At 36.8% G+C, this 20652-nt stretch overlaps 1 protein-coding gene across 4 annotated transcripts in view; it reads left to right on the top strand.

Moving 5' to 3' along the window:
- The window catches only part of ATRX (ATRX chromatin remodeler), a 157098-nt gene that overhangs the window by 118186 nt on the left and 18260 nt on the right, over positions 1–20652 (top strand). For 3 of the 4 annotated variants that reach the window (XM_075068804.1, XM_075068803.1, XM_075068805.1), the window contains 3 exons: positions 1946–2054; positions 8813–8990; positions 10337–10531. In XM_075068804.1, the coding sequence (XP_074924905.1) occupies positions 1946–2054; positions 8813–8990; positions 10337–10531 (482 nt within the window). Of the gene's footprint in view, positions 1–1945; positions 2055–7655; positions 7731–8812; positions 8991–10336; positions 10532–20652 lie in introns of those variants that run through there. The other variant, XM_075068806.1, reaches the window with a different exon arrangement.

Here is a 20652-nt window from a genome sequence, read left to right as displayed (position 1 = left end):
TTATCTCTAGCTTGCTTGCTAGCATATATATACCTGCCCCTGGAAATTTCCACTACCTGCGTCTGACGAAGTGGGTATTCACCCACGAAAGCTCACGCTCCAAAACGTTTGTTAGTCTATAAGGTGCCACAGGATTCTCTGCTGCTTTTACAGATCCAGACTAACACGGCTACCCCTCTGATACTGTATTAGATCAGATTTTCTTAGTAATGTGTTGGTAGTGTGGATTTTTTTCTCTAACCAGAGATGTACATGTGTACTGTAGCATTTTGCTTTACACCATCTCTCTAATCTTGCAGTTAAAGACATTTCACACTATTTTTATATGAATTCATATAACATTCTTTAAATGTTGGCAGCATGGTGTTGGGCAATTAAATACCACGTGATACAGGGACTTAGAAATATCGCTAGAAATAGATACATCTCCAGCTGATCTCTGTTTATATATGTATTTATTGCTCACTGCTGCTTTATTACCTGGAGCTCTGTTGTCCATATAGCAAGCTTCTAAAGAATATTTCCAGTATTTTGCTTCAGAGCACTGGTCATCTGTGACCTCTGAGCTGTATATGTCTTTTAGCCTGTCCATGTAACCTGAGTTAATTTTACATGGTCTTTGGTTTTTCCTGTTTGTGGTGGTTCTGTTGATGTACAACTAGGTCATCAATTCTATATAGACATCTCTGGCATGACTTAGCATGCAGTTTCTCATAATTCATTGTCACTCAGCATTGCTACTTCCTACAAGAGCTGCTCTGATTTTAATCGATGGCCCAGTGGGGTTCATTTTGTGTAAATAAACCTTGACCTCCAGAGAAAATGAAAGGTTAGTTCTAAAAGGGAAGAAAAAAATCTGCTTCTATCAGCTGTAATTTTTTTTACATTTGGCAAGAAGTAGCCATAACTCACAGGCTAATTAAACTAAAGCAGCTGTTCTAAATTTCAGCTCCAAAATGATTATACCTTGACTTTTTTAAATCCCCTTTCAAGCATTTACCTAAGGGGTACAATTTATATGAGAGAGACTGCAGCCTAGAGTAATTGAAAACATACAAACTACAAAGATCAATTAGAAAATTAGGGTTACTGGCATAATGCCTAAAGGTTAAATGTAGTTACTTTTTACAATTAACTTTTGCACTGAAGTTAAACAAGAAACTCACCTGATTTTGTTGCAAATGTGTCCAGACCTCTGGAAATTTGATATGACAAAGAGAGCTGGGAAACACACGTATCTTAGAAGAGCTAACTAAAGGTTACTGAAAATATTGCAATTAAAGTTTGCCTTCGATGTATAAATCTTAATTGTGTCCTTGTCTCTCTAAATTGCAAGTCGTGTAAAGAGCTAAGTGAAACTTCCACAAGCAGCAAGTTTTTTAAATTGATAACTTTTCCTTGGGAAGAAGACAATATTGCTGGACCCTGCATAGGGAGTTGAATCCTATTCAGACAATAAATTTTATTTCATTCTTAGCTAACTCTAATTCTGCACTTTCTTATTTTGGGCAAGGCTACATGCATATTGACGAGTATCACAAGATATATGGACTATTAGAGTAAAGGCTTTGGATACTTACAGTCCCAAATTATGATTACCACTATTTTTTCTGTAATCCTGCTGTGGATTATATTTCATAATTCAGGTTCCAATGCGTCATTTTCAAAGCTCAACTAAGACAAGCAGCAATGACAGGTACCCCCTTATGGGTTCTTCATTTTTTTGTGCACGTGTACTTTGGGGCACAGACATCATAGAAGCAAGTTCCTTGGGAGTAAAAGATTTTGATTGTTATAGAATAGCTGGTTCATGTGAGGTTGCATGATTGCTCCCTTCACTTTTAGTATCAATCAGGCCCTGAAAGATCAGTATTTAAATCATTGTGCTACTAATATTTTCATATTGTGTTGGTGTCATTTAATCACCTTATCTTCAAATTTCTAGGTGAAGGAAAATGGTTCAGAAATATTGACTACTATCGTTTAGATGGTTCAACCACAGCTCAGTCAAGAAAGAAATGGGCTGAAGAATTTAATGATGAAACTAATGTGAGGTAAGATCATTCTACATAGCTTTTTATTTCCTACCTCTTTTTTCTTCCTACATCTGTTTTGTACTTATACTAACTTATGAACTCTTTTTAAGATAGTGCAGATACCAAAATATCCTACCAGTGATAGAACTTTAATTATTTGTAAAGATATTTTACATGTTTTGTACCTGTACTGTTGCCCCTTCTTCCTGTGTATGTGTATGTAATATTTTACAGGTAAGTTGCCCAGCACTTTCAGTTACATAATCCTGTTTTCAGTTGCTTATAACTTTGCTGACCTATGTAGTTTAAATTGAAATTTTCTATATTGGGTGTCTGCCTCTGATTATAGGCTTGTCATGTAAACTAAAACTTTCACAGGTCGCCAGTGTGTTCCTTCATTTTCTTAGTATCCAACTTGAGACACCTGGGGTTTGGTTTGCAGCAGTGCTGAGCACTCAGAATTGGAACAGAGGTGAATGGGAATTCTGTTCTGACCATACAAAACGCTATCAAATACTAATTATGCTGAAATAATAGGCTCTACGTATCTCAAATTGAGCACCCAGAATTAGTTGACAGTTTTGCCTTTAGTCTCTGTGCCTCAGTGCCCCCTGTGTAAAAAATATTGATACTACCGCACCTCATGGGGGTGTTAAACTTCAGTCATAAGATCATTACATAGTGCCACTATATGGAAGAGTTAAGGTATTTCAGTATCCTAACTATTCATTTTTTGTACTTCAATTTTTTTTTCTTTTAAGTTTTTAACATTAACTCTGAATTTCCTGGGTATATACACTTGGCTTTGAGCTAATTGCAAAATCCATATAATGTACATTACCCTACGTTATTAATATGTACTCTTAACATTAACTCTATCTTAATGTAATTTTTGTCTGGGAATTTTAGTCTTATCCAGGAGAGAATTTTGTGTGTATGTGTAATGTAAATTATACATGTGCAAGGCCACTGCACCAAGCTGTTAACATTTAAATTAGTACTGTAGTTTATCTCTGGACACACACACACTCAGTACTTGCCCATGTGAATGAGTTTTAAAGACAACTATTTACACTAAACATGGAGATGACCAGACTGCAAAAATTAATGAGTTAAATAAGGGGTAGCTTTCATATGATTTTTCTTAACTTTGAGTTAAGTCAGTGAAATAATTAAAAACAACTTTTAGTTTGACTTGTGAGTTTGACAATGTGTGGTTCCGTCCTTAATGAGGAGAAAAGCATTTGATGTTGGGATTTTATTTGAGAAGGAAAGGACTTCTGTCATTTTGTTAAAGGTTTCCTATTAAGTTGGTTGATTATAGGGTTTACTCTATGCCACATGCCTTGTCCTTTGATGTGCCATGCTTTCTATCCCTTGCACATGTTGAATATATTCAGCCAACTTCTGAATGGAACAAATAGGAATCACTCTGTTGCAGCATTGGCCCATTAACCTGACAATAAGTGCATCTCACTAATATTTACTAAATTAACTCTAAAGTGAATGAAAAAGTTATCACTTATATCTCCTCAGCAAGGTTAGGTTTTCTCCAATAAACAGTTCTCAGTGTAACAGGTATGCTTTGTATTGCATTTTCATAGCTATTCGTGTACAACTTTAAATTTTTCATAAATATAAATGTTCTCTTTCTGTAGCACCGTTTCATGGATAATTTAGTTATGGTTGGAAAAGACTATTTTCAGATGCATATAACAGTTTGAAAATATTAACTGTTGGCTGATATTTTTCATGATTGTTGACATGGTTTTTGTGGAGAAATTCTAGTAAAATTCTAGCTGGTTTTGTTTTGTTTTTTTCAGGCCCCTTGTTGTGTGTGGATAGGTTTGAAATATGAACTTTAAACCATAGTGATTAAACCTGTCCCTCAATTTCTCTGTCAATTTGGTTTTGGTTTTATATTTCCCTCTTCCTTAAATTTTTTCTCCTTCTGTTGCAATTGGAAAGGTCTGCACAAACAGGGAAGAAGACTGCCTGAACAGTGAAGCCAGCTATACGTTAAGTTTTTGTCAGATCAATAAAGCAAACTGAAAAACAGAATTTTTTTTTCCCTCCAGTCCTAGTTTAGAGTCATCTTAAGTTTTATTTGTAACCATATCAGTTATGGAACTTCTGCCTGAATTTTTATATTAAATGTTTGAAAATTGCATATCAAATATACATGAGGCTAACATTTCTGGATCCTGACACTGCCTCTGTCTGAGACATTTGAGTCATGACATGCTTCCTGCAAATGTGGGTGGCTGTTCAGATTTGTTAGTGAGCCCCCCCCCCCCCCCCCCAAAATACCAGAAAAGAGTTGCCAAGTGGAAGTCCAGATCAGTGAATGGGTCCAGTCCCTCTTTCCAGTCCATACGTTACGTATTAACACAACTAGGATTACTTCCATCCACAAATTGGTTTAGAGACAGGCTATTCCACTTCTCAGACATCTAATTTTAATCAGCATCAGACAGGTGGGTACAGGCGATAGTGCAAATACTTAGTTACTCTGGAACTTTAAACCCTCTCCATCCTCAAGAAATAGCAAGCACTTTTAAAGTGTTATTCCAGATTTTTCTTAGTTTGAAAAGAACTAGAGGAAATCAAGCTCAAGAGAGTAAAAAGGTTGACGAAGAAAACAATTCAGAATGGAGACTCTAACTTTTGCTACCATTGGAATATCTTCGGAAGACTTTATGGGCTCAACAGAACCTTATGTGCATTTTCTAATCAGGCCCTATTGGTTTCTTCATTTTGCCTACAAAAATCACCAATTTTTATATATAACATTTACTTTTCAATCTGTCCTCTGCTCCTTTGGTACTCACAAAGTCATTTGGTTACACTAACTTACTGAAGGAGTCTAGGGATTTCTCTATGACCATTAATTAAAAACAGATTCATCATAGCATCATTTTCAGGGACCACAGAGGAAATTACATTAAGGATCCTCTCTGTACTTCAAGCATAAGGGTTCCTAATAAACGTATCTGTTTTTCAAGAGAATCATCCACCTAGGGAGACTCAAGAAGAACTGAAGTCTTCCTGAAACACTACAGATTGAAAAGATCTAGGCACTATTCTGGAAGGTGTCACAGAACCGAAGGTCATCCATCTATCTTTCCCTGCATTTATCTTCTATCTGAGGAGTAATCGATGTTCAAGAGACATGGCCGTGCATGATGGAGCTTCAGGGATTCCTCTAGGGGCCTGGAACCATTCCAAAGAAGAGATGATGTAAAGGAAAGGAAAGAATTACATCTCTCAGTTAATCATTTCCCTGCCATTGCAGTGGCCTTGGGCATGGTATAACTCAGTCCCTCATATTCTCTGTCTGAAGTACGTAGTAATCTAGTCTCCTACGGACTGTAATACTTTGGTCTAATTTTGGTTGTTGGGGTTAGTATGGGGGTGCTGGGTGGGGTTGGCAGCCTGTAATATACATCAGATCAGACTAGATGATCTCATGGTCGCTTCTGGTCTTAAATTCTATGGTTCCATGGTGATAGAAAAACCCATATGCTGGCAGGATCCTCCTTCCACTATCCAGTCTCTGAAAACTTATCTACTGATACCAGTATTTCAGATTGCAGAGCACACATGGAGGATCAAAATACAAAGAGGGATAAAAAGCTCAGAGGCAGAAAGGTTCCTGAACAACAGCTTGAAAGAGATCTAGATAGAGTTAGGCTGGCTCTTCAGCATTTTTATGAGTGCTAAGGGAAAGACTATATCCTAGTTCAGACAAAAAAAGAAACCCCACAACTGTGGCATATATAAATCAGTAGTGGAGTACAACAGGTTCCAGTCTAAATGCTGAAACAATAGAGATTTTTTCCTGGACAAAAGCTCAGCTGGCCTCCATTAAAATGATCCACATAAAGAAGTTACTGAACACAAAACCAGACTGGTTAAACTATCTGCAGACAGTCAATATTCTATATGGTCCTTGAATCAGAAAGTATTCTTTCTGATATCCATAGATCCAGGTGCATGTATATGCATCCATGTGAAACTCAAAGGTGTGGCGTTTCTTCACCAGTAAAACAGACCACAGATTACTGAGGCCACACTGACTCACAGATAGCTAGACTGGCTTCTTTCTTCCCCCTCTTTTGCCACTAGAAAGAAAGTGATTTAGTAGATAAAAGAGGAAACGTCTATCATTCGTCTCACTGCAAATTGGCCAAGAAGGTATTTAGACCGAGTGGAAACATGGCAAAACTTCCTGTTCCATCTTTCCATTAAACAGGATCTCCTGTTCCCATGTCTGCTCCTGCATTCTGCTCTAGACTGACTGGTCCTAAAACTTTGGCTTTGAGTAGCAAGAACTGAACAAAATGGGATACTTCTCCAAAGTAATACTCTTCTGACCTCATTCAGGCTGTCATATTCCCTACCTATGCAGTCTTTTGGTCAGAATGCACGTAAGGGTGTTAACATACAAAAATCAGCACCAGGAAATCAGGCATTCCAACTCTCTTTGGATTTCTTGCACAGTGGCCTAGACTTGAATCTTAAACTTCCTTCCATAGTATCTCATGTCTCAGTTTTAAACTATGCCATAAACTCATGCTTATCTAAATACCTGATGACATCAAAGTAGTTTATAGTAGTATAACCGTCCAAACCAACCATTAGGTGTATCTTTCTTATCTAGAATTGGTACAAGTTCTTATGAACCATCCAGTGGTCTGAAATGCCCTTTATTTCTTTCCACGAAAACTTTCTTCTTGGTTGTAACCAGGTTGGAGGGGGGGCAGGTAGCTCAGTGGTTTGAGCATTGGCCTGCTAAACTCAGGGTTGTGAGTTCAATCCTTGAGGGGACCACTTAGGGATCTGGGGCAAAAATCAGTACTTGGTCCTGCTAGTGAAGGCAGGGGGCTGGACTCAATGACCTTTCAAGGTCCCTTCCAGTTCTAGGAGATAGGTATGTCTCCTATTATTATTATTATTATTATTATTATTATAAAAACAGTCTTGGAAATCTCTTCTTATAGGAATACACAACATCTTACTGTATCTTCCGTGATGACAAAGTAGTTATTGGTAATCAAGATTAAATCTTTCCTACCTCATGGGAAATTATTTTGTATTCATTTACTTTGAATCTTTGACATCTGAAAGAATAAGTACAGCATATGTCAGAACAGCAATTATAAGATTCCTAAGTAGAACTGATCAGTATAGAAAAACATCATCTTTGTTCATTTCCATTTACCCTAAATGTCTAGCCTTGATTGCATCCAAATACTCTGTGGCTAGGAGGATCAAATAATGTATCATTGAAGCATATTAAGCCACAGATGACTGATTCCAGAAGAGAGAGGGGGAGGGGAAAACAATTCAACTTGTTCCACAATAACATCCTGGTCAGAAAGAACATCACCTACCATAGGTGAAATCTGTGAAGCTACCACCTTGTCATCCATGGATACTTTTTTTTTTATCAGTACAGACAGAAAAGTGTCTCTAAACAATGTTGTCGCAAAATAGATTAATATCATTTTAAGCAAGGGGAAACAGTTTGTTTCTGTCCTACTTATGTCTTCCTCTCTCTAATATTTTCTTCCTGCTCACTACATCCCAAATGTCTTGGACTTGGGGAACTTTCAGGATTGAGAATGGAAAATTTACCAAATTACTGCTTTTCTGGGTGTGACCTGTCCCAATGTCCACCAGTTTTTCAGGTATGTTGTTGATGGTCTCTGCAGGGTCCATCTGTTTAGTTAACACAGTTGAATTAGGCATTATGGTTGTTTGTTTAATTTAATAAGGATTCAGATTTTCCATAAAGCTTTGGAAGTTCATATCTGGAGTAAAGGCAGAAGGGGCAAGCCCTGGTGCCTCATGAACTACCTTTGCTGTAATATATCAAAGATATTGTACATATTAATTTAAGCTCTCTTTTGTTTCATGAATTTTCCCAAATACACATGTCAACATTCAGATTAATAGCTGTAATGCAGCCAGTTGTATATTTAAAAAGCAATAAATGGAATAAACTTAATTCATGCAGTGTTAAAACTTGGACTATAAAACTGCAATAATCAGTGACTTTTAAGTTACATTCCCAAAACTCTGCCATTACTTACATGCTAAATCACAAGTTAAAACTTATGCAGTAATAAAAATATTACATACTTGCAAAGAGGTACAATCACTGTTGTTAGAACTTAAAAATCCCTGCATTTTGTGTTTTTTCAAATATCAATCTTAATGTTACATGAGATTATTTGCATTGTTAATTTTAAATTAATAGTGGGTGATAGTGACATGTAAAGAAACAAAAGTGCTTCGTTTATAAAAGATGTCCTAGAAACAGTTTCACGCCAAGGAATTTTTAAAGTCTGCTTTCCAGATAATAGTTCCAATAACACCAACCGGCATATATGCATTTTTAAATGATGGTTTAACTTGGCATAACTAATTTTCTTACATTTGATCTTGAATTCTAATGTCTGAAGAAGATAAGTTATTTTTTTCTCTCAGAACAATTCTTGGTAACAAATGGCTTCCTAAAGTCCCTGACCTGTAGTTCTGACAGCCTGCTAGCAGCTTTGTCCTTTTATTTAGAACATAACAGATGCAAATTTTACAACTTCATGGTTTTAGAAGATTTTGAATCATTATAATTTATGAATAATTCATAATAGGACCCCAGAGGATTTAGGATGCAGCATTTCAAAAACTTCATTATAATCATTAAGGAATCAAAGGTAAGAGAAGTCAGTTTGTAAAATACTAAATTTCATAATTTTTTGTTGTTCCAGAGGCCGTTTATTTATTATTTCCACTAAAGCAGGATCCCTTGGAATTAATCTGGTGGCTGCTAATAGAGTGATTATCTTTGACGCCTCTTGGAATCCATCCTATGATATTCAGAGTATCTTCAGGGTTTACCGCTTTGGGCAGAACAAACCTGTGTTTGTATACAGGTTCTTGGCTCAGGTATGTGCAATTTGGATGTTTCTCATTCATCCTTTAAGGCTCAGATCCTGATGTTTTATCTGGAAAGGCAGACTCTTACATCCTTGTGGACTCTTGTTGAAGTCAGTGGGGGGGCTACACAGGAAAAGGGGTCCATTGGTGTAGATCAAATAGTAGAATTGGGGCTTAAGATTGTCAAACCATTAGAAAAGAGAAAAACTGTGTATATTATGTCCAGAGGGGTCCATTAAGTTCAGTTAGTCTGACCTACTCCATAATACATACCATAGATTTTCACCCATGATTCCTGCATCAAGTTCACAGCTTCTGGTTGAGCCAGAGCACATCTTTTAGACGTCCAGTCCTGATTTAAAGACTCCCAAGTGATGGAAAATCCACCATATCCATAGGTATTTGATCCTATTTTTGTTTAACCTCACTATTTAAAAATCTGAGCCTTATTTTTAGTCTGAATTTGTCTAGCTCCATCTTCAAGCCGTTGGATCTTGTTCCTTTTTCTGGTAGATTCAAGAGCCCTCTACTAAAAGAATTTTTTCAAATTTGGGTAGTTATAGGTTGTCTTCAATTCATATCTTAATCTTCTAATTATTTATCTTAATATCTTGAATTTCTTCGGTCTCTTACTGTAAGATAGTGTTTCCAGACGTTAAATCATTCTTGTAACTTTTATCTGAATCATTTTCAACTTGTCAACATCCTTTTTAAATTGTGAACACCAGAACTACAAACACGCAATTCTCATTTAATCTGTATAGAATGCCAATACTGTATAAGACTCTTCCCTACATCTGCTCTCTATTCTCCTGCTTATGCGTTCAAAGATCACATTTTCTTACCCACCACATCGCACCAGAACTCATGTTTAGTTGAGCCCTGCCCTGTCCCCTAATTTTTTTTAAAAGCTGTCGTTGAATGTAACTCATCTGTATTTATTTATTGTGATTTTTATTTTTGTTTAACTTAAAATAAGATGAACAATGCAATAGAATTATCAATTTTTTTCATATTATTTTTAAAACTACAATTTAGGAAGGTTGTGCAAAAGCCAATTTCTTCAGGGAGCTAAAGAAGTTAAAATATATTGATTACTCTAATAAACAGATGTGCACCATCAGTTGCATCAGCAGTTCATGTTCCTTTGTGGTGGTTCATTCAGGGATTACATTCATTTTTAAACAATTTAGCAAACTACAGGAGATGTATCTGGCTGAAGTTCTTCAGCCGTTTTAACAAACATTAATGATAGAGTAGTATTGTTCTTACCATTGCTGTTTTTCTCAGTGACAGAATAACTTTCCCATTTGTGTGTTTAGATTTATAAAAACCACATATTTGGGTTTTTTTAGGGAACAATGGAGGACAAGATATATGATCGTCAAGTAACAAAGCAGTCACTGTCTTTCCGAGTAGTTGACCAGCAGCAGGTTGAGCGTCACTTTACCATGAATGAGCTTACAGAGCTTTATACCTTTGAGCCAGACTTGCTGGATGACCCTAATTCAGAAAAGAAAAAGAAAAGGGATACACCCATGCTGCCAAAGGTAATATAATTCACAAATCTTTCATAAATCTTTAAGCCTGTTCAAGTGAACAGGGCTGTCTTTCTTAGGAGGGAGAGAGTGTTATGAAAAGATTGGGATTGTTTACTTTTACAAGGAAACAAATAAGAGGGGACATTGTAAAAGTATATAAAATAATGAATGATATAGAGAAGGTAAATTGATCTTTTTTCTTCCTGACCCTCAACACAAGAACAAGGGGACCTTCGATTCCATTAAAAGATGGGACATTCACTACCAAAAAAGGGAATACTTTTTCCTGCAACATGTGATTTAAACTGTGGAACTTGTTGTCCCAGGAAGTCATTGAGGCCAAGATTCAAAAAGGGATTGGATATTTACATGGATGTCAGGAATATTCAGAGTTATCTCACTGAATGATGACAAATTTTTAGTGGCTATTAAACCTTGTTCTTCAGCGTTTAAGTCAATCTGTCAGTCTTACAGTAATGTCAAGTCAAGAAAATGTGTTATAGCTATAAATACACAGAGCACTTGTTTTGTTCATTGTTTTCAAAACAGATTTGAAAATAAGGTAAGTGTAAGATAGCTATTGTTTATGGTAAATTTATTTTTATTAACTATGATCTTAAACATAACATTAAATATAGTCTGATAAAGGTTAATTCCTGAGTAACCAACCTATTGTGAAATTATCTTTCACTTAGTATAACAGTCATTTCATACAACTTCACATTTTCAATGTATAAAATAATCTAAGTGGGTCCTTTACTTAGTAAAGTGATCATATTTCTTTCAGTATTATTTATGTCTTATGTAGTTGGCTCTTGGAGGAAAATATTTAGGGCTTTTTTAGGTAGGCTTTTTTTTCAGTTTCAGCTGAATTAGTATTGAATGGTTTCATAATATTGAAACAAAGTGGACCAAACTTCAGCAGAACCTAAGAACTACCACATACCCCACCACCAAGTGCAAGACACATTCTTTTGACTGTGCATTAGCTAATATTAACATAAAAAAATTAAATAAATTTTTTTATTATTATTATTCCCATACAGTTCCTGAGGAAAGAAAGGGAGAAGGAAAGAAACCGTGCATGGTAGAAGCTACTCATGTAACTTAATCTATTTCTGTTAGGCACTGAGGTACTACAGTAGTGAAGGTGCTATAAGAACCTGAAAAGAGTACAATAAAACAGAAATGATGTCAAAAACATGTAATACAGTAGTAATTTAAACTTGTTGTAAGTAATTAAAGAGCAAATGTTCCTAGCATACCTGGATCGATCGGTCTGCAGCTGTCGTTAAGACTGTGCCGATCACAACACGTCCACCATTCTTTTCGCACTCTTGGTTGCTTTCTCCACGTTCGTCCGAAACGTTTTTAACAATGTCATCTTCCCATCTTCTTGGAGGCCGATCGGATGGTCTTTTCTGTTCTTGTGAGTACCACTCAGCAATGATTGCGGTCCACCTATTGTCTGTGAGCCATGCTGTGTGGCCCGCCCATCGCATCTTGTTATATCTCCTTTCCATAACAATATCTTTCACACTGCTGCATTCTCTGATCATTTCATTTGGGATGTGATCCAGAAGGGAAATTCCCAACATAGCTCGTTCCATTACCCTTTCAGCTACCAACAGCCACTGCTCTTCTCTCTTCGTCGGTGCCTAGGTTTCACTGCCATACAGCATGGCTGGCAGCACTGTTGAATTGAAGATATGTGTACGTGTGGTCTTGTCAGTTTTTCCTTTGAGGACGTCCTTGATGGAATTAAACGCACACCATCCTGCCCGAATCCTTCGCGAGAGTTCTCCATTTAGGTCTTGGTGCATATTAACTTCTTGGACCAAATATATGTACTATTCCACTTCTTCGATTTCTTCTCCGTTATTGGGGCTTTTTGTAAGACGTCCGATCGCATGTATTTCGTTTTGCAGCGGTTCATCTTCAGGCCAACCTGACTGCTTTTCTTGTCAAGTCTTCATAGCATACTCTGCAGTTGGTTGGTGCTTTTGGCAGTTAGTATGACGTCATACACGAATCTGAGATGATCGTTCTCCATTTATGTTGAGACTACTCCTCCAGTTGATCTTGTTCATAACCATTTCGAGGCAGGCGGTGAATAGTTTCGCCTTTCTCGATTGGGATGTGGGGGGGTGGGGGGAGTTTCGAGGAGAATATGTTGTACAGCCAGCATTCTCTTCCTTCAACAAACTGATGTACTGCGTGTTAATACCCTGCTCTGTGAGCACATTTAATATTGCATTAAACTCTATGCTATCGAAGGCCTTTTCGTAGTCGATGAAAGCAGTGCACAGTGGGAGTTTGTATTCCCTTGCCCTTTCTAGGGCTAAGGATAAATATATGGTCAATCGTGCTAAAATTTCTTCGAAACCCTGCCTGCTCTCTCAACTGCTGTTCATCCAGACTCTGTGAGAGTCGGTTCGTTATCACCTTTGTAAAGAGCTTGTAGATGTGAGAGAGCAGGCATATAGGGCAGTAGTTCTTAAGATTTTCTCGATTCGCCTCCTTCCAGCTTGATGGTATTTTTCCTTCTTCAAGATACAGACTGAATCTTAAAGTGAGAGCCTTCCAAAGTTTTTCGCCTCCTGCAGAAATCATTTTTGACTTTATTCCATCTTTGCCTGGAGCTTTTCCCTTCTTCGTCTGGTATAGTGCGCTTCGGACTTCACTGACAATTATTGGGAGAAGGCGTTCTTCTGACTCTTGGAGTGTTGGGAGAGGGACGTTTATTCTTGATTTGAACAGTTCTGTATAGAAGTCCTTGCAGGACCTCCTCTATCCCTGCTCAATTGATTACTGTCTCTCCATCCTTGTTCTTCAGTGCTGTTATGCTTAATCTGTACTGCGTCAATTCCCGCTTGCATGTCTTGAGGCTTTTGCATAATTCAGCTGTTTTGAGGAGCTTTTCTTTCCGGAAGTTCTCAAAATCTTCCTTCGGTTTTCGCCGTATAAGCTTGCACAGAATAGAGTACTCGAGGTTGTTATCCAAGCTCCTTTTCATATTTCTCCGCTTCTCCAGCAAGCTTTTCGTTTCATTTGAGATTCTTCCCTTCGCCACCTTCGGCTTTTCAGTTTCAGCTGCTTTTATGCAACGTCTCAGCTTGTCAGCAAAGATGCTATAATCCTCATCACACTTTTCCGTCTGGCTCCATTCAAACCCAGGAACTCCGAGCATACGTGTGAGAAAAATATAGATATTTCTAAATGACTTGGTTGCTACTGTATTTAATTGATTGTAAACTGTCGGGGTGGAGGGATGCTTTTCTCCTGCTTTATCGTGACCGAGTTTCTTTTTCAATGAAAGATAGCAAGTTCTCCATTTTAAAGATAATATTTTTTAGATTAGTAGAATATGATTCATTATTGTTAAACACCAGACTGGTTTTCCTTGAAGTGTTAGGTCATACACTATATTTTTTTAGATGGATTTTTACTAAACCACCTAGAGTGCCACGCAGCTGTCAGAGGGCTTTAGGAGATGTTAGCCTAGTACAGAGCCACTATAGCGTGGTCATTTTAAAACACTTGAAAACAAACTTTATCGACTCTATCTAAACCCTTCTTATTATGAAGTTTTTCAGTTCAAGCAGTAACTCATAGATCATCTTCTTAATAGTGGTTTTATTGTAACTTTGTCAGTGAATCAAATTCTCTATTTAATTTTTTCATCAGTTTAGAATGAACATCTGCTTTAAAAGAAATTATTTTTAAAGTTAATATATTATGCTATTTTGATTATTTTATTTTATTTATTGTATGTTGATAGCTCCACAAAGAATAATTGATGCATCTCAAGATATTTCTATATTCATAATATATCAAAATGCCTCTTCAGTAAAATTTGGAGTGTTTTTGGTCTTCATGAAATGATCTGATTATGCTTAGTGATTTTGGAATGTTGAGCAAACCATCTTCTGTAGTAATTGTACTCTGAAAGTTACATATTTTCTAATGTACAATTTTAGTAATGCTCACAAGATTCTATCTAGTTGTGAATATTAAAATAACACTAAGGAATTAAATGTTGGATATAAATTCCAAAAATATAGATTTCAAATAAAAAGTCTGTATCATTAGAATGGATATCTTGACATAGAGACATGAGTGTAGAAAAAAGACAGATATATATGAGTTCACAAACTGATATTATAATACTTGATCTTCAGAACAAATTTGCAAACATCAACTAAATTCCTCATCCCATTGAAGTGATAGGCAAGTTGTGAAGAGAACAGACTGAACATGAGGTTAGGTTATCCACCTTGACACAAAAGGTAAAAATTACCCACTCAGCATATGGGATGAGGAACTAGAGACATCTTGTAAATCTATTTAAAAAGAAGGTTGTACTGATTTAATTCAGCACAAGAATTTAAACATTCATTTGTTGAAAAACACTTAATTTCAAATATTTTTTTAGGGTTTTTTAATGTATATGTGAGTAGATTGCTGGCTGGGGCAGTCTTTCTTGAGAGCAAACAGTCTTCCAAGCTGGTTTTAATATTCAGAACAATTTGTGTCAACATTTAGTTTTAAATATTAAATTTCACGCATTAGTTATCTTCCTATCATCCAGATAGAGACAGATAGGCCAGGTGTTGAATTCATGCTCATACACAAGTCCTCCTGCTAGAAAAAAGAAAATCTCTGTATATTGTAATTCTGCTTGGCTGTTCCTTAGTTCTCTTTCCAGTCCAGTTGCCAGTCTGGTGTGCTTTTAAGGATGTGCACTTCATTATATGCTATGTACAAACTTCTAAGTATTTGTAACTTTTCACTTGAAAGGCTATAAATTATCAGTTATCTCCTCATTTTAGCGGCTTCTGTATTTGGCTTGCACAGAATAATTTCTTGTGTGCTGTTTCCTGTACCCTCACAACACTAACTGAGAATACTGATTATCTGTTAACTCGTAAGGTGTCTTTCCTTTCTCTTTCCTTTTCTCCCTCCTCCTCAACTAGATTTTTAGGTAGGATAGTTTAATATCCAGTCATGTGAGGTGCTGAGCACTCTCAGCTCCTATTGAAGTTGGGAATTAAGGGTGCTCAGAACCTCCCTGGAGATACTCATTGCCTTGCACAAGGGGCACAAACTTGCATAAATGATGAATCTGTCAAAGGAGGTGTATAATTTTTAATGTATGTATGGCATATATCAGCAGTTCTCAACCAGGGGCCCGGGGTGCTGCGAGCAGGTTTCAGGGGGTTCACCAAGCAGGACCAGTGTTAGATTCACTGGGGCCCAGGGCAGAAAGCTAAAGCCCCAGGCCTTGACCCATGTCAACCAGGGCTGAAGCCTGAGCAACTTAGCTTTGTGGAACTTCCTGTGACATGGGGCCCCAAGCAATTGCCCTGCTTGCTACTCCCTAACTTTGGCCCTGGCTTTTATATGCAGAAAAACAGTTGTTGAAGCACAGGTGGGGCATGGAGTTTTTATAGCATGTTGCAGGAGTGGCTCGGAAAGAAAAAGGTTGAGATCCTCTGGCACAGATGACACCTAGTATCTCTTTGTATCATGGGTCAGTTTATGCTGAAATCTTACAAACCTGTTTTAAAATGTAAAGTTTTGAGGAATATAAACCATTTTAAAAAAAACAACAAAAAACCCCCCAGTTTTTGTGAAAGTCCTTCTTAAAGAGCAACTTGTGTATATTTCCATAATTTCCCAATTGTATATTTTTTCAAATACAATTAATCTGACACTTATTTCAATATTAAACATAAAAAAGAAAAATTATTCTGAATGTGGAGCCAGACATTTTTCTGTCCATAAATTAGGGCAGAATCAAATTCCATCTCCTTTAGATTCAGTAGGAGAAATTGGGAAGCTTGCTACTTTTACCTTGTTTGGATTCTGCAATATTTTTTTTCTATAGCTTTGTTTTATACCTTAACTTTGGATTTTTTTCCCCATAATCAGATCTCTTTTCTCCAAATTATATGGTCCTCCAAAGACAGCTCTTTCTTTACACTCCTCTGCTTAATTTTTCTCACAAGTGCCAGGTTCCTTGCCTGAAAGTTGCATTATTCTCATAGCTTTCCTCAGCCGTGCCTCCTCTTCCCACATACCAACAGTCTATATTTTGCTCTTTCAAAATCAGCAGCCACACCCCCAATACCATTGCTGTAGGGTCAGTGAGTAGCTGGAAGTAGCTATACATTTATGATGAGTAGAATTTTGTGACTTAATCAAGCAGCCTAGCACTAGAGAGGACGAAGAGGATTGGGCTGAGGTGTGCAATGAAAGAAGACTGTTTTTGAAGGACCATCAGATATGGCCATGCAAGTTACTTGCCATCTCTGGACACCATCTGCCTACACACAAAAAATATGTAGTTAAAGAAAACAAAACTACACATAGGAGAGAAAAAAATCACTTAAGATTCCAACTAACCTAAAAAATATTGTTTTCTCTCATTAAAACTAATGGAGAGTGATTTCATTCCTGTCCTACTTTGCCATCACAAGTTGGCAACCTCTTTTGATATTTGTGACTGGTTCTAACAGAAATCAGAATATTCTAAGTTCATCAGGTATTTCTCAGGTACAGTTTTATATTATAGGATTGTATATGTGAAATATTTTTCATTCTCTCCCCCCTTCCCCCCAATTTACCATGGAAAAAATTGAAGATGAATCCCTGGGATTTTACTTTAATTCCTTTGGCTTCAGTTCACTTTGCTTTTTTTAAGCTATATTTATTTCTTCACTGTAAATTGATTGATTCTTTTTTGGTTCCATCCTTTCCAGCACTGAGTTATATTACCTACAAATCTTTGAGTAGTCCAGTAACTATTTAGACTGCTTCTTGATCCATACATTTTACATATAAATGTCATTGTTGATTGTGTTTCATTTTTGTTTTATTTCTTTTGAATTATACCTTTTTTTTTTTAAAAGTGTCTATCTCAGGCTCTAGGCATCTTTAACACAAAGACAAACATCAACATAAATCTGTGCAAAAGTAGCATAGGATGCTCGAGCCTTCTTCCACACTACTGGTTTCAGTCCTAATCACTATGGTTCCTAACTGTAATTTCAACAGTTTTCCTTCTAATATCAGTGATTTTTGTTGTTCTGTGAGTTTATGATTATTCATGAGAAACAAGAGGAAGTCTAAGGAAAGGGTTGGCCCATTACTCATTGAGGAGGAAAAGGCAGTAACAGAAAATGCAGCAATGGCCAGAGTCTTAAATGCCATTTTTGTTTCAGTTTTCACCTAAAAGTTTAGCAGTTATCAGATGACTAACAAACGTCCATACAAATGAGGTAAGATCGGAGGCTAAAATAGGGAAAGAATAAGTTTAAGAATTACTTTAAGAAGCTAGATGTCTTCAAGTCAGCAGGGCCTGATGAAATACCTCCTTGAATGTTTAAGGAACTAGCTGAAGAGATCTCTGAGGCGTTAGATCTTTGAGAATGCATGGAGGAGAGGAGAGATCCCATCAGCTGAAAAAGACACATATAGAGCCTGTCTATAAAAAGGGAAATAAAGACAACCCAGGGCCAGTCAGCTAACTTTGGTACCCAGAAAGATAATGGAGCAAATAAACAATCAATTTGCAAGCACCTAGAAGACAATAAGAATAGTAACAGTCAACATGGATTTGTCGAGAATAAATCGTGTCAAACTAACCTAATATCCTTCTTAGACAGGGTAACAAGTCTTGTGGATGTGAGGAGGGAGTAGATGTGATATTTATCAACTTTATTTAGTAAGACTCTTAATACAATCTCACACAACCTTCTCATAAGTAAACTAGGAAAATACAGCCTAAACGAATCAACTATAAGATGAGTGCACAACTGATCGGAAAACCATAATCAGAGTAAATATCAATGGTTCACAGTTAAGCAGGAAGGGCATATGGAGTGAGGTCCTGCAAGGATCTGTCCTGGGTTTGGTTCTATTCAGTATCTTCATAAGTGATTTTGATAATGGTAGAGAGTGTACACTTATAAAATTTGTGGATGATACCAAGCTGGGAGGAGTTGCAAGTGCTTTGGAGGACAGGATAAGAATTTGAAATGATTTTGACAAACAGAAGAAATTGTCTGAAATAAATAGGATGAAATTCCATAAGGACAAATGCCGAGTACTACATTTAGGAGGACAGGAGAGGAAGTAATGGGCTTAATGGCAGCAAGGGAGATTTAGGTTACACATTAGGAAAAATGTCCTAACGGTAAGGGTAGTTAAGCACTGGAACAAATTACCTAAGGAGATTGTGGAATCTTTGTCATTGGAGGGTTTTAAGAACTGGTTAGACGAGTAGTGGGCAACCTGCAGCCCGTCAGGGTAATCCGCTGGTGGGCTGCGAGACAGTTTGTTTACATTGACCGTCCGCAGGCACAGCCTCTAGGAGCTGCGGGCGACTGTGGCTGCAGACAGTCAATATAAACAAACTGTGTCGTGGCCCATCAGGGTAATCTGCTGGCAGGCTGCGGGCGAGCTGCAGGTCGACTTTCCCAAACCTACGTTTTTATGATTCTGTGATTCTTTCTTTAATAGTTTGAATTCAGGTAGTTTACTAGCATTAGAGTTTCTCTGTTACCTTCCTGCTATATTGGTGTTTTCCTTATTTCAGTGTAATTTTAATAGCAATGCCTATTTCTGGCTTTATAATTGTAATACCTGCAATATTAACTAGACAAATTCAATATCTGGTTCATGCTTGGTTCTTTTGCAAAGATCAAAACAGAAGTAAGAGACATCTCATATTAATTATATTTAGGAAAACATTTTATTGTATTCATGAATTGCACAGTAATCAGAGAGGAAAATCTTGGTCAAAGTCATCTTGCATAATTAGATATTTTGTTCCTAATAAATTTAGCATACACAATATGATCTCTACAGCCTTTAGTAGGGAACAAAGGCTAGCAAAACCTATTACAAACATTTACCTGCATTTCTTCTTTTTGACACTGAACTGCCTATACCTTTCTTACAAAGACAGAACTGTTCCTTTGTAATTATCAGAAAAGCAAGATAGGCATTTAAGCTAACGTGAGGCTTTAATTTGGTTTTTTACAGGTTTGGGGTATAATTTCCCCCCTTGTGTTCAGGCCCCTTCAGCTTTTATTTCTTCAAAGCATAGTTTGCTGAACAATGATGTCATTGTGGAATTTTATTACCATGCAGATGGTAAGATAAGGAACTTTTGCCTCTAATCCTTGGCATTGGCAAGAAATGCACTACAGTAATCATGCAAATGTACTAGAAACAGTATGTAGAACTACAGCTAGAATCCAGAAAAACAACATTCCCCCTCAACCCCAATACACGAACAAATGTTGAAAACTGTGGATTTTGGAATTTAAGTGAATGTGTATTCAAACCCTTAAGGCTAGTTCTTTAAAGGGGGTAGATTGTGAATTGTGTGGTGTATTTTCTCTTCCATCTTTCTCTACAGCCATCAAAATGTAGATTAGCCATCTTTCTCTCTCTAAGGTCTCCTCATGAAAAGGTTACTTGCTAGTTGAGTGCAGACCCAGCACACTTGTTGACTTCATTAAAGCCCAGTAGTAGGGCTTTTCTAGCTCTGCTAGGAGGAGTTGCATACATTAGAAGGAATTGTTCAAGACTCCATAGTTACGTTGAGTCTAGACTTCCTAGACTTATCTTTTGTACTTATAATTATGATTTGAGCAGCTGATCTGTTTGTAAATTCTTTTACTTTAAATATGTTAGGATTCTTCAAGTGCTTTTGGAAATTTCATAATTAAAGACTTTATATAGGTTAGATAAACAAAAATTGCCTGTTTTCAAATATTCTCAGTATCTGTGAATTTTTGGCTTGTTTTCTTAGTTCTCTAAATTTGCGATATATATCTTCACACATACACAGTTTCCTTATAAAGAGTAATTGTGGAGGAAAAAATATTATAATTATGTGCCAGATCCACATGGCAAAAAAGCAGGAGTATACAAATTTGCCTGGCAGTTAGCAAAATTAATCTGTATATAGCTAACAGTTACATTTTTAAACATCATACCATGTAACATTTTACTGGTAGTTAAATACATCTGTGTTTACTGTTTTCACCATAATGGGCTTTTACAATTTCTCATTACTCAGGTGTAGAATTTTAAGAGACCATCAATAATAAAAA

The sequence above is a fragment of the Chelonoidis abingdonii genome, chromosome 8 (assembly GCF_003597395.2).
Source record: "Chelonoidis abingdonii isolate Lonesome George chromosome 8, CheloAbing_2.0, whole genome shotgun sequence".
Taxonomy (NCBI): Eukaryota; Metazoa; Chordata; order Testudines; family Testudinidae; genus Chelonoidis; species Chelonoidis abingdonii.
This window is presented reverse-complemented; position numbering and strand designations above follow the sequence as displayed.